The 20,922-nt window shown below is 38.5% G+C and overlaps 1 protein-coding gene across 1 annotated transcript; it reads left to right on the top strand.

Moving 5' to 3' along the window:
* The first annotated feature begins 14 nt into the window (after positions 1-14).
* Positions 15-20,902, top strand: LOC122187737 (inter-alpha-trypsin inhibitor heavy chain H3-like). The gene is made up of 20 exons (XM_042885519.1): positions 15-115; positions 3,683-3,706; positions 4,771-4,937; positions 6,003-6,107; positions 6,527-6,689; positions 7,551-7,661; positions 8,266-8,391; positions 8,907-9,023; positions 10,583-10,751; positions 11,050-11,175; positions 11,417-11,598; positions 12,535-12,720; positions 13,313-13,452; positions 13,796-13,950; positions 15,459-15,464; positions 16,203-16,229; positions 17,277-17,327; positions 17,935-18,048; positions 18,609-18,813; positions 20,192-20,902. Exons 1-20 carry the CDS (start codon positions 26-28, stop codon positions 20,415-20,417), a joined length of 2,490 nt encoding a protein of 829 aa, XP_042741453.1. The 5' UTR covers positions 15-25; the 3' UTR covers positions 20,418-20,902.
* Positions 20,903-20,922: the final 20 nt, after the last annotated feature.

Below are 20,922 nucleotides of genomic sequence, written 5' to 3'. Positions count from 1 at the left end.
ATGAGAATCTTACTTTTTTTCCAAAATGGAAAGTCATCTATTGCTTTGCATTTTATTATTGATTCCTGCCTTTGCATCATCAGACTTTTTGGTAGCACATGTCAGAAACGTTAAGGTAAGTAATCAACCGTGTGTGCTGCTCCCATTCTTTGTAGATTAACTTCCTGCCGTTTATCATCATTTTCCAGGGAGCTCGTACAGTGCTGCCACCAGGAGATTTCTGTTCTCTGTTATCGAGGAACACCAGCTCAGATTTGGGTCTGGAACTTTAATCAGCCTCAGTTTTGAATCAGCTATGAAGAAGCTCTCCTATCTCTCTTTTTCAAAACATCACTTTCCTCTGTTTTCCCTGTCATTGCTGTATAATAGTAAAGCGTTCTAGAGCTTTTACATTCAGATGTATAAAAGATTCATTGCTGCCATATAACTCATTATAGCACCTGAATGGCAGTGACAGTGAAAGATGCCTCCAAAAAGAAGAAATGTAAGAGGAATGTAACGTGGCATCCTGATAAACATTTCCGTGGCCCAAGTGACTTAGTAGGATTTTTCTCAAGAGATTTGTGTTAGCATATCATGGAATATATCTGTGCCCCACATTCTGCTTTTGGCAGATCCCTGAATAAGGCAGTGCTTCCTGATATTCTGAGTAATTATCTTCATTTAAGTTGCAGACCACTACTCAGTAAATGGCTTTCCTCTCCCTCAGTGGTTAAATCCTATGAAAATTACAGAGGGCAGATCTCTTCAGGGGGGATTGTCAGTTAGTGGGTGAACAGGGCAAAGCAATTGGCAGTCAGTCTCTTCTGATGAAGTTATCATCTTTGCCAAGACTCTTTCTTTGAAAATAGGATAATAACATATCTAACTTTTTAAAATCACCTTGAGATTTACAGCTGCAAATTAGAAATGCCAAAGAGTCTTATTTAGCTCATACTTATCCCAGATATAATGTATTTTTTTCCCTCTCAATTTCTATACCAACCGTAATTCTCTCTGTGCCTTACAGTGCTAAAGCCTCCCTAAATAGATGACCAAGGCTCAGTGCTATGCTCCATCTGTACGTGCACAGCACTTCAGAAAAGATGTTTGATTCTGCCAGTTTATGCTATGTATTTTTTGCAAATGTCATTTTATTGAAATGGAAACGATTGTTGTGTGTTGTGATGGAGTCAGTCCAAATCTCTGTACTAGCTCTTTTGGGCAGGTAGTTCACCACTGATGGGTGGTGAAAGATGTCTGCAAGTCTATCTGGTACATGGGTGACGACCTTCAAGTTGTCAAAGCTACCTTTAAGGCTACGGTTAGATAAACTCAACTGGCAGAGCCAAGTCTGCTGAAAACTGAGGAACAAGCAAACAAACAAAAAAAACAACAAAACCAACCCAAAATCTAAGATGCCTGAATACATTTGTACTTCTTTTTGTATACACATAACTATTAAGGGCGGATTTTTTTTTAATTTTTATTTTTTAAATAAAACTATTCAAAGTGTTCAGTGCACGGGTAGCAGTGATGCAGCTTTCCTTCTCCGACCCTCTCCTTCTGGCAGCAGCAAGACTCCTGTGTAGTTTAGCATAACTTAGTTGAGCCATTCTCTCTTCTCTGTGATTTCCAATTAGCATCACTTGCAATGATGGAATCTGTAATGTTGTTGTTGATTTGAAAATAATTTTTTATGCCTTATTTTTCCTATCCATACATAGAGGTTTACATAAATATGTTGTGTAGCCATAGGTCACTTCAAATTAACTGTACAGTCTTTGCTGAATCTCTTAGTCACGCTGTATTTTAGTTTCCCAAGCTATAAAATCACGGTTTCTTTCAGTAAGTACTGTAATGGAAGCCCTCTTTCCCCACCCTTTATTCTTGGGAGTTCAAATTTCTTTTTTCCTCTACTTTTGGGTTTTAGTAGATATTTTGCATCTGTATTTTTTGCTGTTGCCACAGCGGAGAATTCTACAAAAGAAGAATGAATATCACTGTTATTAACTAAAAGAAAAACTTTCCAATAGTTGGTGCTACTGGCAAAACTGTGGAAACACTTGGAAACATTGTAAATGTGACTTCTGACTGTAATTACACAAGTCAGGGAAATCCCATTTCTTAATGGGATGTTACCGTTTTCTGCCCGCAGAGCTCGAAATGACATCAGCATAAGCGAGGTCTCTAGCTTTCCATCTAAGTGAATCATTAAGAATGAGAAATATCACAAAATAGCAGAACCAGCTCATCTGGCCCCGTGTCAGATGAGGCTCTGTTCAAGCAGGCAGCCCAGGATGATTGGGTCTGAGTATCTCTGCCCAAGATTCGCCCAAGCCACGATACCTTTCACTGGAGGATTTTCCTCTACTGGCTGTTTCAGCGAGAATGACAGCGTAGCACTAAAAATATTGACAGAATCAGAGCAGAACTCATTCAAAACTACTGTGGAACCTGTAATTTTGCTAAAGAACGTTCACATCAGCAATTCAGGAAAAATGAAATGCGTGTGAAGTATTAGTTTAGATAGTAGTAGTCAGAATTGCAGGATTTGTAGCTAAAATGTAACACGTTTTTAAGAAAAGGGTGCAGAACAAGCAGACTTTTCAGATACTTTGATTTTTTTGTTTCTAAGGTCTATACTTTGGTTTGTGGTTGGTTTTTGTTTGTTTGTTTGTTTGTTTGAAGAAGATGAAATGATTGACTGTAATGAGAGTATGGATACAGAAAAGACAGATTTTGTAAGGGAGTGATTTGAAGTGGTGGGTACACAACACAGGCATTAAAAAAGCCCACATCAGTTTGTGAAGCAGGGGAGACATGCATGTAGAAATCACCTGTGTGGCAATAGCAGTTTGAAATATGGATTGCCAGACTCTTATAGAACTATAGAAGCTTTCTCCAAATCCCTGCATTACCACTGACTTTATATATAAAGTCCTGGGGAAAAAAAAAGAAGAACAAAAAAAAGAAAGAAAAAAACCCCAGTCTTGTGTGTCTCTATTTTCAGCCTGTAGAAGTCCTAAATGTGAAAAGTAACAAAACCCATGAATGTGCCCAACATACATCTCTGATCTGATCTCTCTGCGTCCTTACTGCTCTGTTCAGTGGAGTATGCAAACACGAAAAGAAAACTTGTACAAAATGTGACCCATGAGGCCCTTGGAGCCAGATGAGATAAGGATTTGCAACCAAGATTACGGGAACGCAGTTACACAAGACACTATCGTAACATGAGTTCCCAAGTATGTTTCAATCCTGTTATCTCTTTCAGGTCATGAGAGCACGTGGTATTTCTGTAGAGCTGCTGATATTTGCAGTCATTCTGAGAAAGAGCAACTTTCTTTTTCCCCTCCATGCAGCCTTTCTACTGCAATTCTACTTTTTATGCTCCCTCTCTGTGAGCCTGCTGAATTGCCATCTGATGTGTTACTGTTAGAGTGAGAGGCTGGTGGGGTGGAACGGGTTAAAGCATCAAGATCTGTCTGCCTGATGACTGGAGAGTGTTTGTGACTGAGTATGCAAACCATTTTGTATGCTTTGATATAAAACCTATTTATCTCCCAAAGGAAAATGAGCTGGAAAAGACAAAATACATACCAAAAGACCTGAAAAAAACATTCCCAAGAAGATGCCTAAATGAGGCTTTCCTACTTTACTCATGACTTTTTTTTTCCTTTTTTTTTTCTTCTCTTTACAGAAGCGAAATTCTGATAATGACTTGGTGAGTAGTCTTCTCTTATATGAAGGGTTGGTTCTGATCAGGCCACGGCTAAAGATTGTAAGTGACAAGAATATTCTTTGCAGAAGATTTCTCTGAGTCCAGTCTGAGCAAACGGGCATTCCTGGCTGTGTGGAACATGAGAAGGAGCCCAGAGCTGCTTGGTTTAGGCACTAAGACTAACAAGTCTGTACTTTTCAAAGCTCAGACAGGGAGTCCTGCACAGGGAAGGAGTGTGAACAAATAATTTGCAACCTCATGTTGTATTTTAATAAATAGCAGTGTCTCTAACACTGTTTTTATGTTGTAGTTATTTCTAAGGAAGTCAAGAGACTGCATCTCTGAGGCTGATTCCACTTGGCACCTGGATGCCACTTCAGCAATGCTGAATATGTTTTGATCTCGGGGGGAGAAGTTCTTAGTAACCCACCAGAGATCAGGCCTTGCACAAAACTCACAAGCTTCTTTTCACTGCTGATTATGTTGCAGTCAGATCTTGTTATTGCAGAGCTGCCTAAAGAGGCACATGCGCTGTTACCTATGTTTTCCTGCAGTCTCAAGTAACCTTATTCCTGAGCATTCAAAACAAACAAGTCATGCCCAACTCATTTCATTTCTTAAACAGGAATGAGCCTCAGTGGTGAGGAAACTGAGGATAATAAAATGGGATTTGAAACCCATCTGGAACTGGTTAGATCTATTTTTATACAAGATGATTCCTTCCATCCCTGCTCTGGGAGTCAGCCACTTGGTTGATACTAGCAGTGCAGTGCTGACTACGGAAGTCTCAGTCTCAGTCTCAGTGGAGAGAAAAAGCAATTCTTACAGTGGCATCATCTTTGCCAAGGTGGCAGTATTTTGTTAAAGGGGCTGTAGATATGACTCATAGAAATAACTCTGTCAGTTCTGTAGACACCCAAGGAAACACTGCTGTGTCCCACGTCTTATGATTAGGTCTTCCTGTTTCACTTTGGAATGATAGAATCTCCTGCAGTAATTTCTTTCTATAAAATCATGACAGACATCACTATAACAGCTGGCTCTGTTCTTTCATCTTCAATGTACAGGTTGTCAATGGGATAGAAATATACAGAATGAAAATTGATAGCAAAGTGACTTCCCGATTTGCCCACAACGTCATCACCAGTCGAGCTGCCAATCGTGGAAATGCACACAAAGAAGTCTTCTTCGATGTCGAGCTCCCCAAGACAGCCTTCATTACCAACTTCAGCATGTGTGTACATTTTATAATTTTCTTACAGTAGCCAAGCCAAAAAGTTCAGTTTTAATTGGCTGTTTGATAGATTGAGTAATTTTCTGATACTGTTAACTTCAGATGCAAGATACTTGGAGGTAGGCAAACATCTATAGAAAAAAGTGACTGATTTTCAGTTATGTCTCTTTGTTATCACAGACCTTGGGGAATTGGAGATCCTCTCCATGGATACACTCAACTTTTCAGAAATATAACTTATTTTACTCTGCTGTTATCAAACCCCAGAAGTTCCATCACTTAATTGGCATTCCATTACTGTAATTGGCATTACAAATTTCTTTCTTCATGTAGAAAGTGTTCAATTGAGAGATAGGAAATAGAGGAAATTATTCCTTAAATTTGTGTCTTTAGATGCAGTAATATGCAATTTTCACACTTTTATTAGGTTTCAGCTTAGAAGTGTCCATCTCAGCTAATCACACTAGCCCTGTGTTCTTTTCAGTGAAAAGAAACAGATGCTTTTAGGGTACAATCATTCTAAGTTATGCTAGAACTTTTATTTTAGGATGAGATTCATCTCCTGTGAAAAATGCTTGCTTATTGGTGTGAGTAGTCTATGGATGAAATTTTCAGCTATAGACACCTGCATTTGGGCAGGTGAGTCTCATCCAGAGAGTCATCCTGGTGTGTGATGAGATAGATGGGATGAGATAGATGGGATGGGATGAGACAAGATAAGACGAGACGATCAAGCTGCTAAAGTGCAGGTACAAGGTGTGTTGCTGTCAGCCTAGATTTTAGATCTAATTCATTTTCAAGGACAAAAATATTTTGGATTCAGTTCAGTGCTAAGCACAGAGCTCTTCATTCCAGGTAAAGCCTCTGGAAAGACTTGTTCATTTGTGCTTCATTACTTGTGCTCAAATCTTGGCAATTGCAGGATCCTGAAAATGCTTTTGAGCAAACCAATTAATAAATAGAGATTATAGATTATGCAATTATATAATATATTATATGCCTATAATAACTTTTCATGTATCAGTGCAAGCCAATCAGCTAAATAAGGCACTTTTTCACCCACAGGACAATTGATGGCATCACTTATCCTGGAAATATAAAAGAAAAAGAAGCTGCCAAACAGCAGTATGAGAAAGCAGTTTCAAAGGGACAGACTGCTGGTCTTGTCAAGTAAGAATGATGTCTGGTGTGGCTTCCATGCCATTACCCTGTAGGAAATTGTGAGATTCATATCTTGCTCTGGCATATTTCTGAAGCTTGTTTTCTTATAGGATCAAGAGGACAAGTATCATTAATTTAGAGTTATTTTAGCATAAATTATAAAGAAGGAAATACAATTTCTGGCAGGTAGTATCTGCAGTTAAGAAAAGAAAGTTTCTGCGTCTTTCACATGATGTGCATATCCAGTTCTGGGACAAAGCTCCTAGGAAAACTTGGATAAACTCTATGCTGTTTGATTATGACTTTAGCAACTGATGAAAATTCCCATCTTTGTGTTATTTCTTTTTAAAAATTGTACTGCACCAACCAAATGCAAGCAAGAAATATTGTGAAAGAGGATAATTTTTTTCTTACCCCCTTAAACATAGGGCTTCGGGAAGGAAAACAGAAAAATTCACTGTTTCAGTCAACATCGCAGCAGGCAGTAAAGTCACTTTTGAACTCACATATGAAGAACTACTGAAGAGGCAATTTGGAAAATATGAGATGTTCATCAAAGTAAAGCCGAAGCAGCTTGTCAAAGATTTTGAGGTAGATGTCAAATTTAATTCTGCAGCTTAAGAGATGGTGAGATTCTGTACATATATAGAAAGAGGAGTACCATGATCATTCCCACTGGCCTACAGCTGAACTGAAGGCCCCCATAATATTTCTAATGAACCACGTGGGGAGTCCCCACCAATATGCTTTACTCCAGATTTTGATTGATGGGCTTCTGAGCTAGCTCAGCTAGTAAGCCTCCAAAAGAAATGCCATACAGAAAACTGAAAAGCTGTTAAGATATTTTGGAGCAAAATAACTTTTATAATGCCTTCATAGTATCACTACAAAAATATGTCTTTCTCACATCATTATAAAAATATGTTGTGCTAAATTACAGTGATGCATATATTGCATTCTAGAACACTGGCTTTTCTGTGCTAAAACTTGTCTTTGATCACTTCTGTCTGCTTTGTTAAAACTCAGCCTTATCCATCAAATGTTGTGTAAAAATCATTACAAAACTCAGTACCTGTATGTTTAAGAGCATTATTTCAAACATATTAAGATGAAAGGCAAACTGAAATATATATCAAACTTGGCCATGGCTCACAGCTGATGACTGGATTATATTTTTGAAGGACTTAGGTATTTATTTGACATTTGACAAAATTCCACCAACTAACCATTTTACTAACCATTTCTATAGAGCTTTGTTTGTTTCTAATTTGTCTTTTAAGTTCTATGTAGAAGATACGTTGGACTGCTGTTATTAATTACAAAAGTAAACTTGTTTTCCTTTTAAGAAAATCCCTCCTTCATATCCTTCATTTCCTTCAGATCCTCCTGTAAATGTCTAAGTTGATGTACTGTGGGATAGCCAATAAAAACAATTTTCAATTCATATTTCAGATTGAAGTAAATATCTTTGAGCCACAAGGTATCAGTGAGCTGGAAGCAGAAGGAACATTCATCACCAATGATCTGCAAAATGTCATAAAGAAAACTTTCTCCCATGAAAAGGTACAGTAACGCCTTCCATATTTTATTTACTATGTAAAAGTGCTGCAGTGACTAGCAGTGAAAGTGAGAGGCTAAAAACAGAGTAAATAAAGCTTTCTTTGTGCAAATTAACTCTGAATTCCAAGCTAGGAAGCTGAAGGCTGTTACCATGCAGTTGGAAAAACACTTGCAGCTATTAGCATGGAACTGCACCTTTGTCCCACAACAACACGTGGAAGCTTGGACACCAATTGGACTATTTCCTGTGGGAGAATGGAGTCAGTAACAAGTAGTTTTCTCATGTATGAAAGTGATAGAAGTCCTAACACACAGACTGCTCAACATTCTTATCAAACGTATCATTTGGAGTGAAGGGCTGGAAGGAAGATGGAGCCAAGGAAGATGAGGAAGAAAACATCTGAAGAGAGAGCTAGGCAGCAAACCTGAGCTATTAGTTATTTATACAGTTATACTAATATACTAATATACCTAACCATATAAAACAGGTCATCCTTATGTCTGTGAATCTAAATATACCAGCTCTACAAACTTGCAGACCTATTTGTGTTCTGTAGAAAGTTTTCAGCTATTAAGATTCAGATCTAAAGAAGTTTCTCCCTTTCAGGGGCATATCTCTTTCAAGCCATCTCTTGATCAACAGCGAACCTGTGAAAATTGCTCACAGTCACTCTTGGATGGAGATTTTATTGTTAAATACGATGTGAAGAGAACAACTCCAGATAATCTGCAGGTAATTTTGCAGATAAATGTCTGGCAGATTTTCACTGTTGAATGTGCTTATCTTTCACAGATAAATGTTAGAGTAGTCAAGGTCAATTGTTCCCCAAAGGGCAGGAAGCTGACTATGACAGCTCAACCTCACCAAGACTCCAGTCCCCAGATTACTTAAGGCAGACCTAGAGATGGTATTCAGATTCAGCCAAGAGTCCAAATCACCAGGCAAATTTGTCAGGATGAGGCAAGCTGTGGTGCGAAGTCAGAATACAGAGTGGGTTCCAAATCAGTCCATGAACAGATGGGAGCAGGCATAGTTGTGACACTGCTAGAGACAGGTATAAGTCAAGCAGGCTCAGGTTTGAACTTAAACAATGCTCCTGGGCTCATGGATGGAGGTAAGATTGGTAAGAATTTGTTAGTCTACTCAGGGACTAGAGTCTAAATCAAAGTACTTTCTTTCTCATCAATTTTATCTTTGTAATACAGAAAGCTATTGGTTTGCTAACATCTGATATCCTTTTTTTTTAGATTGTCAATGGCTACTTTGTGCACTTCTTTGCACCAACGAATCTTCCAAAGTTGCCCAAGAACGTTGTTTTTATAATAGATATCAGTGGCTCAATGAGTGGAAGAGAAATACAACAGGTAAGTTATCACACTACTTTAGAGTCTCGGTGGAAGATCCTCTGTCATAATGTAAAGGACATGGTGACATAGGGTGCCTTTGACATGGTCCCACCTAACATCCTTCTCTCTAAATTGGAGAGATATGGATTTGATGGGTGGATTGTTCAATAAATGGGAAACTGGTCATTCGTAGAGAGTGGTGGTCAATAGCTAGGTGTTCAAATGGAGATTAGTGATGAGTGGTGTTCCTTGGAGGCCAGTACTGGGACTGGCAGCCAGCAGTGTGCCCTCACAGCCCAGAAAACCAACCATATCCTGCACTGCATCCAAAGCAGCATGATCAGCATGTTAGGAAGGTGACCATGCCCCTCTACTCTGTGCTGGTGAGTACTGCGCCCAGAAATGGAGTCCTCAGTACAGAAGAGATGTGGACATTTTGGATCTAGAGGAGGCCATCAAAATAATCAAAGGGATGGAGCACCTCTCCTGTGAGGACGGGCTGAGAGCTGGGGCTGGGCTTCTCAGCCTGGAGAACAGAAGGCTCTGGGGAGATCTGAGAGCAACCTTTCAATTTTTAAAGGAGCTGTAAGAAAGAAGATGAAAGACTCTTCAGCAGGGTCTGCTGTGACAGGACAAGGGGAAATTGTTTCAAACTAAAAGTGGGGAGATTTAGATTGGGTGTAAAAAGGAGCTTTTTATGATAAGGATGCTGAGGCACTGGCACAGGTTACCCAGAGATGTGCTGGATGCTGCATCCTTGGAGACATTCGAGGTCAGGCTGGAGGAAGCTCTCAGCACTGATCTAGCTGCAGATGTCCCTGTTCATTGCAGGAGAGATGTACTGGATGAGAGATGTACTGGATGATCTTTAACTATCCCTTCCAACTCAAACAATTCTATGATTCTATTATTCTGAGTTATACCAGATGCTTTTATGCTGTGGCTTCACAAATTCTCAATACTGTAAAAACTAGCTTGAAGTCTTGCTGTAGAATAAAATTCTATACATTTAGGCTATGTTTTGCTTACTTAGACGCTATTATTTCAAAACTTTCAGAATATCAGCATTTTCAGAGAGGTCACTCAGATGTGTTGGCCAGTTTCAAAATTAAATATATATATATATGGTACTCTGTCCATTATCAGTGTTGTTCTTCCTTTCTCCTCTTGGGAACAGCTCTTTTTGTAGTTGGGACTACTCAATCCAATCTAATGATCAAAACTTTCAAATTTTGGTGCTGCATTAAAATATCCACACTTGCTTATGACCTTTTCCACAAACCTGTAGCTACCTTATTTTCCAGCATTTTAATTTTGCCATGCCAACAATCTGTGATGTAAGATTTGATTTTCCTCTCAGCTAAAACAATTTTCCAGATGTAATTGCAACTGGATAACTTCATTAGAATTACTTTGAAATAGACACAGGAATAGGAAGGGTGGAACAAGCTGAGAATTATTTGCACAATTCTCTGTATGAAAGAAACAAAAAGCACTGGAAAGATTAGTTATGTAAAAGCTGCAAGCACCCATTTCTTTATAGTTGAACAATTAATTTAAATTTCTTCCTCTTACAGACAAGAGAAGCACTTCTAAAAATCTTAGATGATATTAAAGAAGATGACCACTTCAATTTCATACTGTTTGGTAGCGATGTGCACACCTGGAAGGAAACATTAATCAAAGCCACTCCTGAAAATTTGGATGAAGCAAGAAAGTTTGTTCGGGGCATTGATACTGAAGGCTGTGAGTACTTGACTTGTAGGCTGTTGAGTGTCCTAATTCTCCAATTCAGTCTGCGAATGCAATGCTACCACTTTAAAAATTGTCAATGGGACACTACTAAACTTGAAATTGTTGCAACAGATGACATCTTTTCATCCTTATGTTTGCAAAGCTCAGTTATTTTTGTATCTAAACATCCCCTTGGTAGCCAACTCCAACTTTTCATTGTCATACTATAATCAGGTTTTCTCAGATTCCCATGAAACATGGTCTGTTATTTTGACTGTGTCGAAAGCAGATTTCTATGTCTGTCTTACAGTGACAAATTTATATGGTGGAATGATGAAAGGAATTGATATGCTGAAGGCTGCTCATGAAGAAAACCTTGTGCCCAAGAGAAGTGCTTCAATAATTATCATGTTAACCGATGGCCAACCGAATGTAGGTAAGTTTGTGTTGGGTGAAATAACAGAGTGAATTAACTAACAAAAATCATTTTAAATTAAAATAGGCCGTCATCTTTGACTTCTGCTTTTTCCTTTTTCACGATTGAAATGCTACTACACCATCATCATGTGACCAAACAAGTCTTTGATAATGTCTCTTAAGAAATCCAATCACCACTAACCGCGTTTCATTTTATCCATTTATGAAGAAACTCAACCTTTTTTTCTTGTTTAATGTAGGGATATCAAATACTCAGGACATTCAGACACATGTGAAAAAAGCCATTGAAGGAAAGTATACTTTATACAATCTTGGTTTTGGTTATGGTGTTGATTACAACTTCTTGGAGAAGATGGCACTGGAAAACAAAGGATTGGCCCGTCGGATTTATCCTGACTCTGATTCAGCTTTACAACTCCAGGTACAGTAATCACAACTTAGATGAGAGATGTGTTAATTCTGGCAAGTATGCTAACTTTTTTTAAATTCTGAAGTAATCAAAAAGCAGAAAGTGTAGTCTGGTACTGAGACAGTCAAGTATGCTGTAGTCAGAATATTGGTTGCATTTAATTTTCTTCTTCCTTTCTGAAATAGTGGAAAAAAAAACCACTAAAGAGAGACTCCCCACGCTATGGAAGAGTGTTCAAAACTTGGCACAGGTGACACAAGACAGACATGGTTCTGAAGGACTCCTTGGTGTGTGCCACATTATATAAGCAGAAGTGCTGCAGTCACTATACCTTCCATATCTCACAGATTATGTCAAATGAGGAGAAGGCCGACAGAGGTTAAAGGCTCTAGATATTCTGCATTTAGGGACTTTCTGCAAGCTAACTTATTTTGCCATACTTCTGAAACATTCTGAATTCTATATGACATGAAAAGACATCAAAGTAGTATGGAATTGAATTTTTGGCTTTTGACGTGGAAATAGCATCCATTGGAAAGACTGGCCAAAATGTTGTATGCTGGATTTAATTACAAAATCAAATGCCTCATCTTCTTGGCTTGTGTTATCATTTCAGTCTCTTCAGGGAGTTGGTCTAGAAACTTTATGAAATGAAAGAACCTTGGGATCATGAGATCCCAATCTCATGATGAATGATGAAGGAACTCATCATCCACAGCATGTTTTCTTGGGTATTTTCCCTCTGTTTTAGTGAGACCAAAAAGTTGGTGTGTCCTTCCTCATTTGCCTTGTAGATTTTAGGTTTTGTATTCTGAGATGTAACTGAATATTTACATATTTCTTCTAAAATACATTCTAAATGTTCACTGCTGAAATAGCACTGGTTACAGATCTACACATAAATTAAAGAAAACATGGTGGTTAAATATTTTTCTTTTTATCCTACAGGGTTTTTATGATGAGGTGTCCAATCCTATGCTAATGGACGTGGAATTGAACTACCTAGAAAATGAAATTGCAGACGTAACTAAAAACAGCTTTAAGCATTTCTATGATGGGTCTGAGATTGTGGTGGCTGGGCGCCTTAGAGACATCAACCAAAACAGTTTGACAGTAGATGTGAAAGGTGAAGGTGTAAGTATGGATTTCTTTGACTATTTTCTTGTTCCACAAAGTATCTGTGTTCAAAGGTGGCACAACTTAAAATAGTCACACCTATGTCTTCACCTCAGTGAGAACATGTATTGCTGCGTATGTGAGAAAGCAAGAGCACCAAAGGCATTGCTTTTACAAGTTCCTTAGGCTAAGTCTGTTAGTTATACTTGGGTTAATCCAGAACAGCTTTGTGCAACGTGACTGAATAAGCTTTGCTAACTTATTTTATTTTCTTTACTCTCTAAATATCCTATCCAGTTCTTTCAGAAGCCAGATGTTCAGTGCTGGTAGGCAGTAGTCTTCATATTGAACAAGTTGCTATATAGGAATCATAATCACGATTCTTTAAATCCTGAGTAGTCAAATTCTAATTAATCAAATGTCATTTGAATTTGGAAAGTGCATTATGTCTCATAGCATACACCACTGAGCTTTTCAGAAGCTAAACAATTCCTGGGCAAGTTCTTTGTTGGACCATAATGTTTTTCAATTTATTAAGATTTTCAGGTGTTAAGGTTTTGATTTTGGAAAATACTGGGAGTCCCTGGCTTATTTTCCTTATTCCTAACAGGCTAATGATGCCCTATCATTTACTTCACACCAAGATAAGGAGCAAACAGCTAAAGCTTTCCAAGAGCAGGAATATATATTTGGAGATTTCATTGAGAGGCTTTGGGCTTATCTCACCATTGAACAACTCCTGGAAAAACGGTAATTATACCAAGAATCACACATTCAGTGAAAGCACCAAGCTGTGTGACTGGTCCAGCCTCTAGGATGTAAAGCTGGGATTGAGATCTATTTCCTTGTTTTTGCTCATCATCACACCGAGATGCCAATAAGAAAGCAGAAAGAACAGTAAGGAAAATCTCCACAACCTCACAATTTGTTTTACAGTTAGCAAATTAAACAGTTTTAAATTATCATTAATGGAAAACGCAGTTTTGTCTTTTTAGCTGCAGAGAGATTACTTCACTTTTAAAAATAGCACTTAACTCAGAGTTCAACAGTAATTTGGCAATCACTGATGCTAGGAGCCTCTCCCTGTATTCAGCATTTCAGCTACAGGAGAAGAAAAGGAGAATCTTACAGCGGAAGCCGTGGATCTATCACTAAAATACAAATTTGTGACACCACTGACGTCCATGGTGGTAACAAAGCCAGAAGACGACGAAAATCAAGCAGCGATTGCTGATAAACCTACTGAAGGTACAGACATTTTCACAGTTTTATCAAAGTTGCTTTCATGTTCATCTGAAGAAAGACTTGGGTGAGCACAGTTTCAAACACATATTGGAAAAAACTGTTTTCTGTGCCCTGCAGATGTATGGTTTGTGCAAAATTAGTTTTCCTTCTAAAGCTCATTTCTATCAAACCATCCTTCACTACCAGATCATACGGGGAAAATACTATAAATTTAAAAGCAGTGTATTTAAAATTAATATATAAAATATTGCGTCTCAAGAAAGTAGCATTTCTTATCTCATAACTCAGCTAAATTCAATTCTGTTCACATCACTTTCCCCTTAGTTGTTTATATACTTAGAAGTAAATGCAGTAGCATCTTTCTGTGTGAAAAGGGAATATTGCCAGATCTTCCTTGTGCAGAATATATCAGAGGTGGTAATACCTGTAAAACATGGTATTCATATATGTTGCAGAAGGAAAAATAAGTAGTATTGAAAGTGCACCATTTATTCTCATCTCCTTTAGTACTTTGGCTAATTATTAACTCCTTGCTCAGTAAATCATTGTACTTTCATGCAGTTCAGCCTCTTTGCTTAGCCTATGTGAAGTGGAATTACTTTATTCCTCTTTATTAAGAGCAAAGGGAGACAAATTCTATCTTCTCAGTGCACCCCAAAGCCACTCTGTCATCAGATATGTGTTGTTTGAGCCATTCTCATCTCCCCCTAATTCCACAGATCTGACAAGCCTCCTGTGAGGCTCTCCAGTCTCATCTCTCTACATCTGTTGTTTTTTTTTCCCCCTGAAACTTTAGCCTAGTGCCCCTAGTTTTGTCCCAGTTCCTAGTTCTAATCTGTTTGCTGGCTTTTGCATGAAAAACATTCTTACCTTCTGAATTGATATGATATGATAACCAGGGCATGATAACCAGGACTGACTTTAAGGTGATTTAACATAACAGAAATGCTTCCTGGTGATTAGTAAGAGTTTCTTTCAAGTGGAATAAACCTTGCAACCACTTAATTGCTAGGTGCCCTACAATATGAAATAATTCGACAGGCATTCTGCTGATAAAATTGCTTGTGTTATTTATTCAGAAATATCATGATGGAATACTGACATAAAAACGCTTCATAATTAATTTAGCATTCGAGACATTATGCAGCATAATGATTTTGTAGTTTACAGCTGGACACAATGAGATATAAAACATAAGAGCATCTAGCAGATGAGGCAGGCATTCGGAGTGACCCGAGTGACTCACAGGTCCTTTTCTGAATCTCTTTCCAAGAAAATCCTCTATCTGTGTAGAAGTGATAATAGAACTACTCAGAGCACTACCAGCTTGTAGAAAAAGAGCATAATTTTTACACATACAGGACTCTAGATTCATAACTGTTATAAAATACTGAAGATGTGCAGTTGAATCTGACAATTCAACAATAGGTTTTTTTGAATGTATTCAATTGTACAACTTAAACTGTAATTTTCTCTTTTTCTTCCTTTTACTTCTCTACTCACGATAACAGCTGAAGGTACGTACATTTGTTATTAAATTCACCTGTCATTTTTTAACTACTAGATTTAGATTTCCTTAGATTTGGATTTATTCCCTGAGAATTGTATGAAAATATTGCACCATAGATTAAGACTATTACAATTAGATTGAAAACTGTTGGGATTGAAAATTTTGGGGATACTGCTTTCAGTGTGGATCCTCAGAATTGCAGTGTGCCACCATCATGAACTTCTGGCCCAGTACAACTAAGCTGCTTTCCAGGGCTAGCACTGTTGGCTCGCAGGTGTGTAGACAGGTCTCCTCACAGAGATGCCTTCAGTGTTGCTGTGAATGCTGCTCCTTCAGCACAAATAGCCATCTACAAACACTGCTCTGTAGTTTCAAATAAACAAGACAGAAAATATGTGGGAATGGGTGGATAAATCTTACTGACATCACAGTATTAGAGTTAGGAACAAAACACAAAGGAATTAGAAAAGGAGCAGATGTCCCCAGCCCCTTACAGGACCTTTAGAGAAGTAGCAGTTTTGCTGTAAAGTGCACTGGGATTTCTGTCCATGACACTGTGTTGAAGCAAATCACAGTTTGCTTTGTTGCAGCACAAAACCCGAATAAGCTGTTGTGACGGTTTTGCTTTTTCAGGAGTGTTAAGGAATGTATACATAACTACAAGATCTTGGAGTTGTCTTTGGTGGTGGGAGGGATTTTCTTTTATTCTTTCTAGCCTCTAAAATAATTTTTGTTTCATTCACAGCTCAGGCTGCCCCAGTAGTTGCACAGGGTAAGTCATGAGTGAGCATTTCTAAATGAAGAAGCACCTGTCAAAGGAAATGATTCAGCCATCTGAAATCACTGGAGGGATGGAAACTGCCTTGTCTGAGTTTACAGCTGTATTTTGACAAATACTACCTGTTTTTCCTCACTATGCTAAAACCATAAAGACTGAACAAGACCAGCTCTGATTTTTTTTTCCAGTGAAATAGCTGTCAGGGAGTAAATGCCATTTCATCACAACAGCATTTTTTTTCTCAGATACAAAGGATGGACTTGAGTGTGCATCTCTTTAGGAATTACGTTTCAGATTATCAAATTCTTTGATAAAAAAATCTGTTTCTTACCGATTTTGTTCAGAACCAACAACAGCTTTTTGTCTCCTCCAGAGCAAGTAATGGCTTGCTCCAGCTGGGGACACCGGCAGCCCATCGGATCTCTTGCATCTAAAACGTAATTTGAATAATTTGATTCAATTTAGAATCAAAAAGCAAGAGAGTATGATGTCAGCATCTCTGGCTAAATTATTCAGTTACTTATATGAAGATAGTTTTGTTGAAGAGACTGAGATATCCACTGATCCTTCAGATTGCTGGGAATGGGGGAGTTGAATTTAACATTTTGCTCAGACTAGTTTCAATCTCTCTCAATGTTTCCCTCCCTCCCTTTACAATTTTCTGGAGTTTTTTGGAAAGCCTCACATTCATTGCACTTAAAATAAATGACAAAACCTCAGGAGTTTTAGATGTGTGGTGCTGTTGCACCTAGACCTGCTGGTAGGCAGTGTAATCCTTACATCTGTGACATCTGCCTTCCTCTGGCTACATTACTAGGAATTTGTGTAAACACTGAAAGCAATTTAGATTACAGAATAAATCCTAAAGCTTTGCTTGATTCAAAAGACACACACAGTCATTCCATTTAGTTTAAGAACTAGGGTGACACTAGCAATTTACCTAGCATGTTAACTTCCTGACATTTAGCGTGGACTTTGCATATAGTGCATAAATATTCCATTTTGATGTTTCTCTAGCAGTTATTTTTCTGCTCTCTGCAGCTTCACCAGTACACTATGTGTATGCATCAAGCCCTACATGGTATACTAGTGGTAAGTAGTTTTAATTCTTTCTATTTAGAAGGAAAACATAAGTGGGTGTTTAAATAGCACAATTCTCAGAGTTTTTAGATGATTTATTTCCACAAAAACAACCTTTCTTCTTCCTCCCAGAGGACTTGTACTTCTATTTACTTTAAATAGCCTTGAATGTTTTTAAACAGATGAGTCACTGTGATTGCATATGGTCATTTTCTTAGTCCTCTTCCCACTTGCTAGGTTTTGTGATGGTGGTTGTCTATTCTCTACCCCTCCTGTCCTCATTAATAATTCCATCCTCAAAGATAAGCACTCACAGGTGCCCATTCTGATCCTGTAGCCCGGGTACCAAATTCTGCAGGGTCACAGGATAAATGGCACACACCTGGAAAGTTAGGGGGAAGAAGGTTGTAGTTCACTTTGGAGATACGGTAGCAGCTTCTCTGGGACATCCCCGCTCCATTTGACAGCTGGGCTGGACTAAGCTGGGCATACAGCTTATGCAGGAGCCAGTCCCTGCTGGACCCCTCTATCAGCAGATCCACAACCACAATTTTAAGTGTTCACGTGGAACTTTGACCTTGTGCATCGCTATACAAACACCTGTGACTTGCCTTTACAGTTGATGGAGATCCACACTTCATCATATCAGTGCCACAAAAAGAAGATGCCATTTGTTTCAATATCAATGAAAAACCAGGTGCTGTGTTAAGGTTGATAAATGATCCAGTTACAGGTGAGTTTGTCACTTTAAAATGCAGTAAATCAAAATACTTACATTGAAAAATCTTTTTTGTAAAGGCTACTTCTCTCTTTTTGTACTGCATGAACCATCTTTTCTGCAAAGTTAACAGGGGCTCCTATCACTGTGATAGGATACTGTTACCATGACTGTTTTCACTTCCTGGAATTGAATGATCTTTTAATTGTTTGAAAACTCTGTGGGAGTTGAGAGATGTTATTTGCCTCACCAAGTAGAGATAGGCTATAAAATAATCCTCAGTTTGCCATTTCATGGAGCATGTGGAAAAGAGATGGGCTGCTTCTGCCTGTCACAGAACTTCTGTGGTCCAGGAAATACTGAATTTTTATCAATGAAATAATGGTTGTCATTGCAGACACCTACAGAACAGCGCTGTTCCCTTACTGTACTTTTGCACAAACATGCTTAAGTGATTCTGAACTATTTTTCAATTTGGATTTGTTTGGTTGAGCTGCAGATAAAACTACCTCAACACTTCTTGACCTCAGCTGATTATCTGTAAAACAGTATTTGATGTTTCCTTTTGATGTTAGGCATCACAGTAAATGGAGAACTCATTGGTGACAAGAAAGTAAATAACGATGCAAAGATCCAAAATACATATTTTGGAAAACTTGGCATTGCAAACAAGCACCTGAATTTAAAAGTGACAGTAACTCCTGAGAAGATCACTATTCAGAATGAGACTGGAAAGACAACTTTCACCTGGCTTGACTCGGTCACGTTTCAACAAGAAAGGTAATGTCTGCAGAAAGAATATAGCAGATTGCTGGCTTATTTTTTACACTTTTGTGGGAGGGTTGATCAAAAAATGTGCTTTTAAGATATGTTGCCTGATTATGCAAAGAAACTCACCCTGATCCAAATAGTGCTGAGTTCTGCTCTCTACTTCATTATGTAACTGACAAATTATTGTATTGGTAACTTCTACTGCTTGGAAAGGTAAGTGCAATTTGCCCTGACTTTCCATTAGTATGACCAAGGTAAAATCACATTTTATATTGTGCTTAACACAGTGGTGACTTCAGCAAACACTGGAGGAATAATTTTAGTCATGATATCGAGAGCAGGAATAATAACGCTTAGCAACAAATTTCCATTTTGAGACATGGAGACTGTGATATTTATAGGATAGCGTATAATCAATCAATATTAAGATGTTATAATTATGAAAGAAACAAGAGAGTTTGACAAAGCAGATTATGATAACAAAAAGAGAATAAATGGAAGGCTTACCCCTGTCCTGGGCTCACTCACAAAACTCCAGCAGAGCCCATCTCCAGAAGAGCTCCTTCCCCCCTGGCAGCCAGCTCTTAAATAGGTCTAGGAGGGGAGCAGCCAGGCAGCCCAGCTGAATTGCCTTCACTGTGCTCCTCTGGCTGACTCAGTGCTCACCTCAGGTGATCAGTCAGAGGTTCAGGCCGTGGCTCAGCAGTTCCCATACAGACAGGTATGTTTTGTGCTGTCAGCAGGGATATATCTCATGAGATTTATGTGTTACAGAATTGTTTTCCTGCAGGAGAAAGCTTAGAAAAAGAACAGCAATACCTCCTCCTCCTTTTCATTTACATTGAGTTTCTCAAAGCACAACGCTGAAACAGAGCACTACAGCAATGCTGTGATTGATACAAGATACTTTTTTTTTTTTTAATGGCAACTAATTTGATGATACAGTTATCATAATGAGAAGCAAATCTTCTTCATCCTGGTGCTAACCAAGGCATTTCAGGAGTTGTCTTTTCTGTAGAACAAAGGGAAAAGATCTCGGGTAGCATCCAGGCAAGAAAGTGGTGGCTTTGTTAACACCATCTTTACTACCGAGCACGAGGTGCTGCACTAAATCTCTAACCTACCTGTGATTAATTGTGCTGTTACAGGAAGAGTTTTGATAGAAACATCATTCTGTAAAAGGCTTTTGCAGATGTGATGTAGTCTGAGTCTTGAACTGTCCATGAACACACAGATTCACCAAACAAAATACCTTAACTTTAACACACATCAAGTAATTAATTTATAAAGCCATGCTTGTTTGTTGGACATGTTTTGTTTGTCAGCTTTCCTGTGACAGCTGCTAACTCTGGGAAGCTCAATGCCCTGCCATTTTTTTTCTCCTCAGTTTAACTTTGATAATTAACAAGAAAAAAAGCCTGGAGCTCTCAATGGGCAGCGGCGCTTCGTTTGTGATAGTTTTGCACCAAGTATGGAAGAAACATCCTCTGCACAAAGATTTCTTAGGACTGTATGCATTGGAAAGTCATAAACTGTCTGAACAGACGCACGGATTATTAGGTATGAATTCTTTTAGCATCGTGAACATGCTTTCTTTCCTTGAGGCTAAATGAACTGCAGACACCACCTTGTACTTGCCCTTTCTGAACTGAGAAAGGGGATAAAATTGAGGCTATGTTGATTAACCATATTAACATTTCTGGAAAAATATTCTGGGCTCAGGCTTTGTGCAAGATGGTTTCTTAAATTCTTCTGCTGCTGCTGAGAACAGTAACATCTGCTGTTCTCAAGGACGTCTTCAAGACTCTACCTTGCTAAGTCCATCCACAGACCTTTTTAATAATTATTGCATCAGTTCCCCAGTCTCTTGGATGGATTGTTTTCTTCCTTCAGCATGTCCATTTTCTACTAAATATAAGCGCTCTGAGAAAGTAGTGTTTGCAGATCAGTTAAGATGTGCCAAACCACAATTAGTGCATCCCTGGTAAGAAAACTAGCTGGTTTCGTAAATGCGACGAATGCAGGGCTGCTGTCCGTGTGTGCAGAGATAGGATGAGGAAAGCCAAGGCGCAGGAGCTGAACTCAGGGAGGGATGTGAAAGATAACAAGGAGGGGTTC

The sequence above is a fragment of the Lagopus leucura genome, unplaced genomic scaffold, assembly GCF_019238085.1.
Source record: "Lagopus leucura isolate 7727_CA_CO unplaced genomic scaffold, USGS_WTPT01 Super-Scaffold_100050, whole genome shotgun sequence".
In the NCBI taxonomy this organism is placed as follows: Eukaryota; Metazoa; Chordata; class Aves; order Galliformes; family Phasianidae; genus Lagopus; species Lagopus leucura.
The sequence above is the reverse complement of the archived record's forward strand: the minus strand, read 5'-3'. Positions and strand labels throughout refer to the sequence as shown.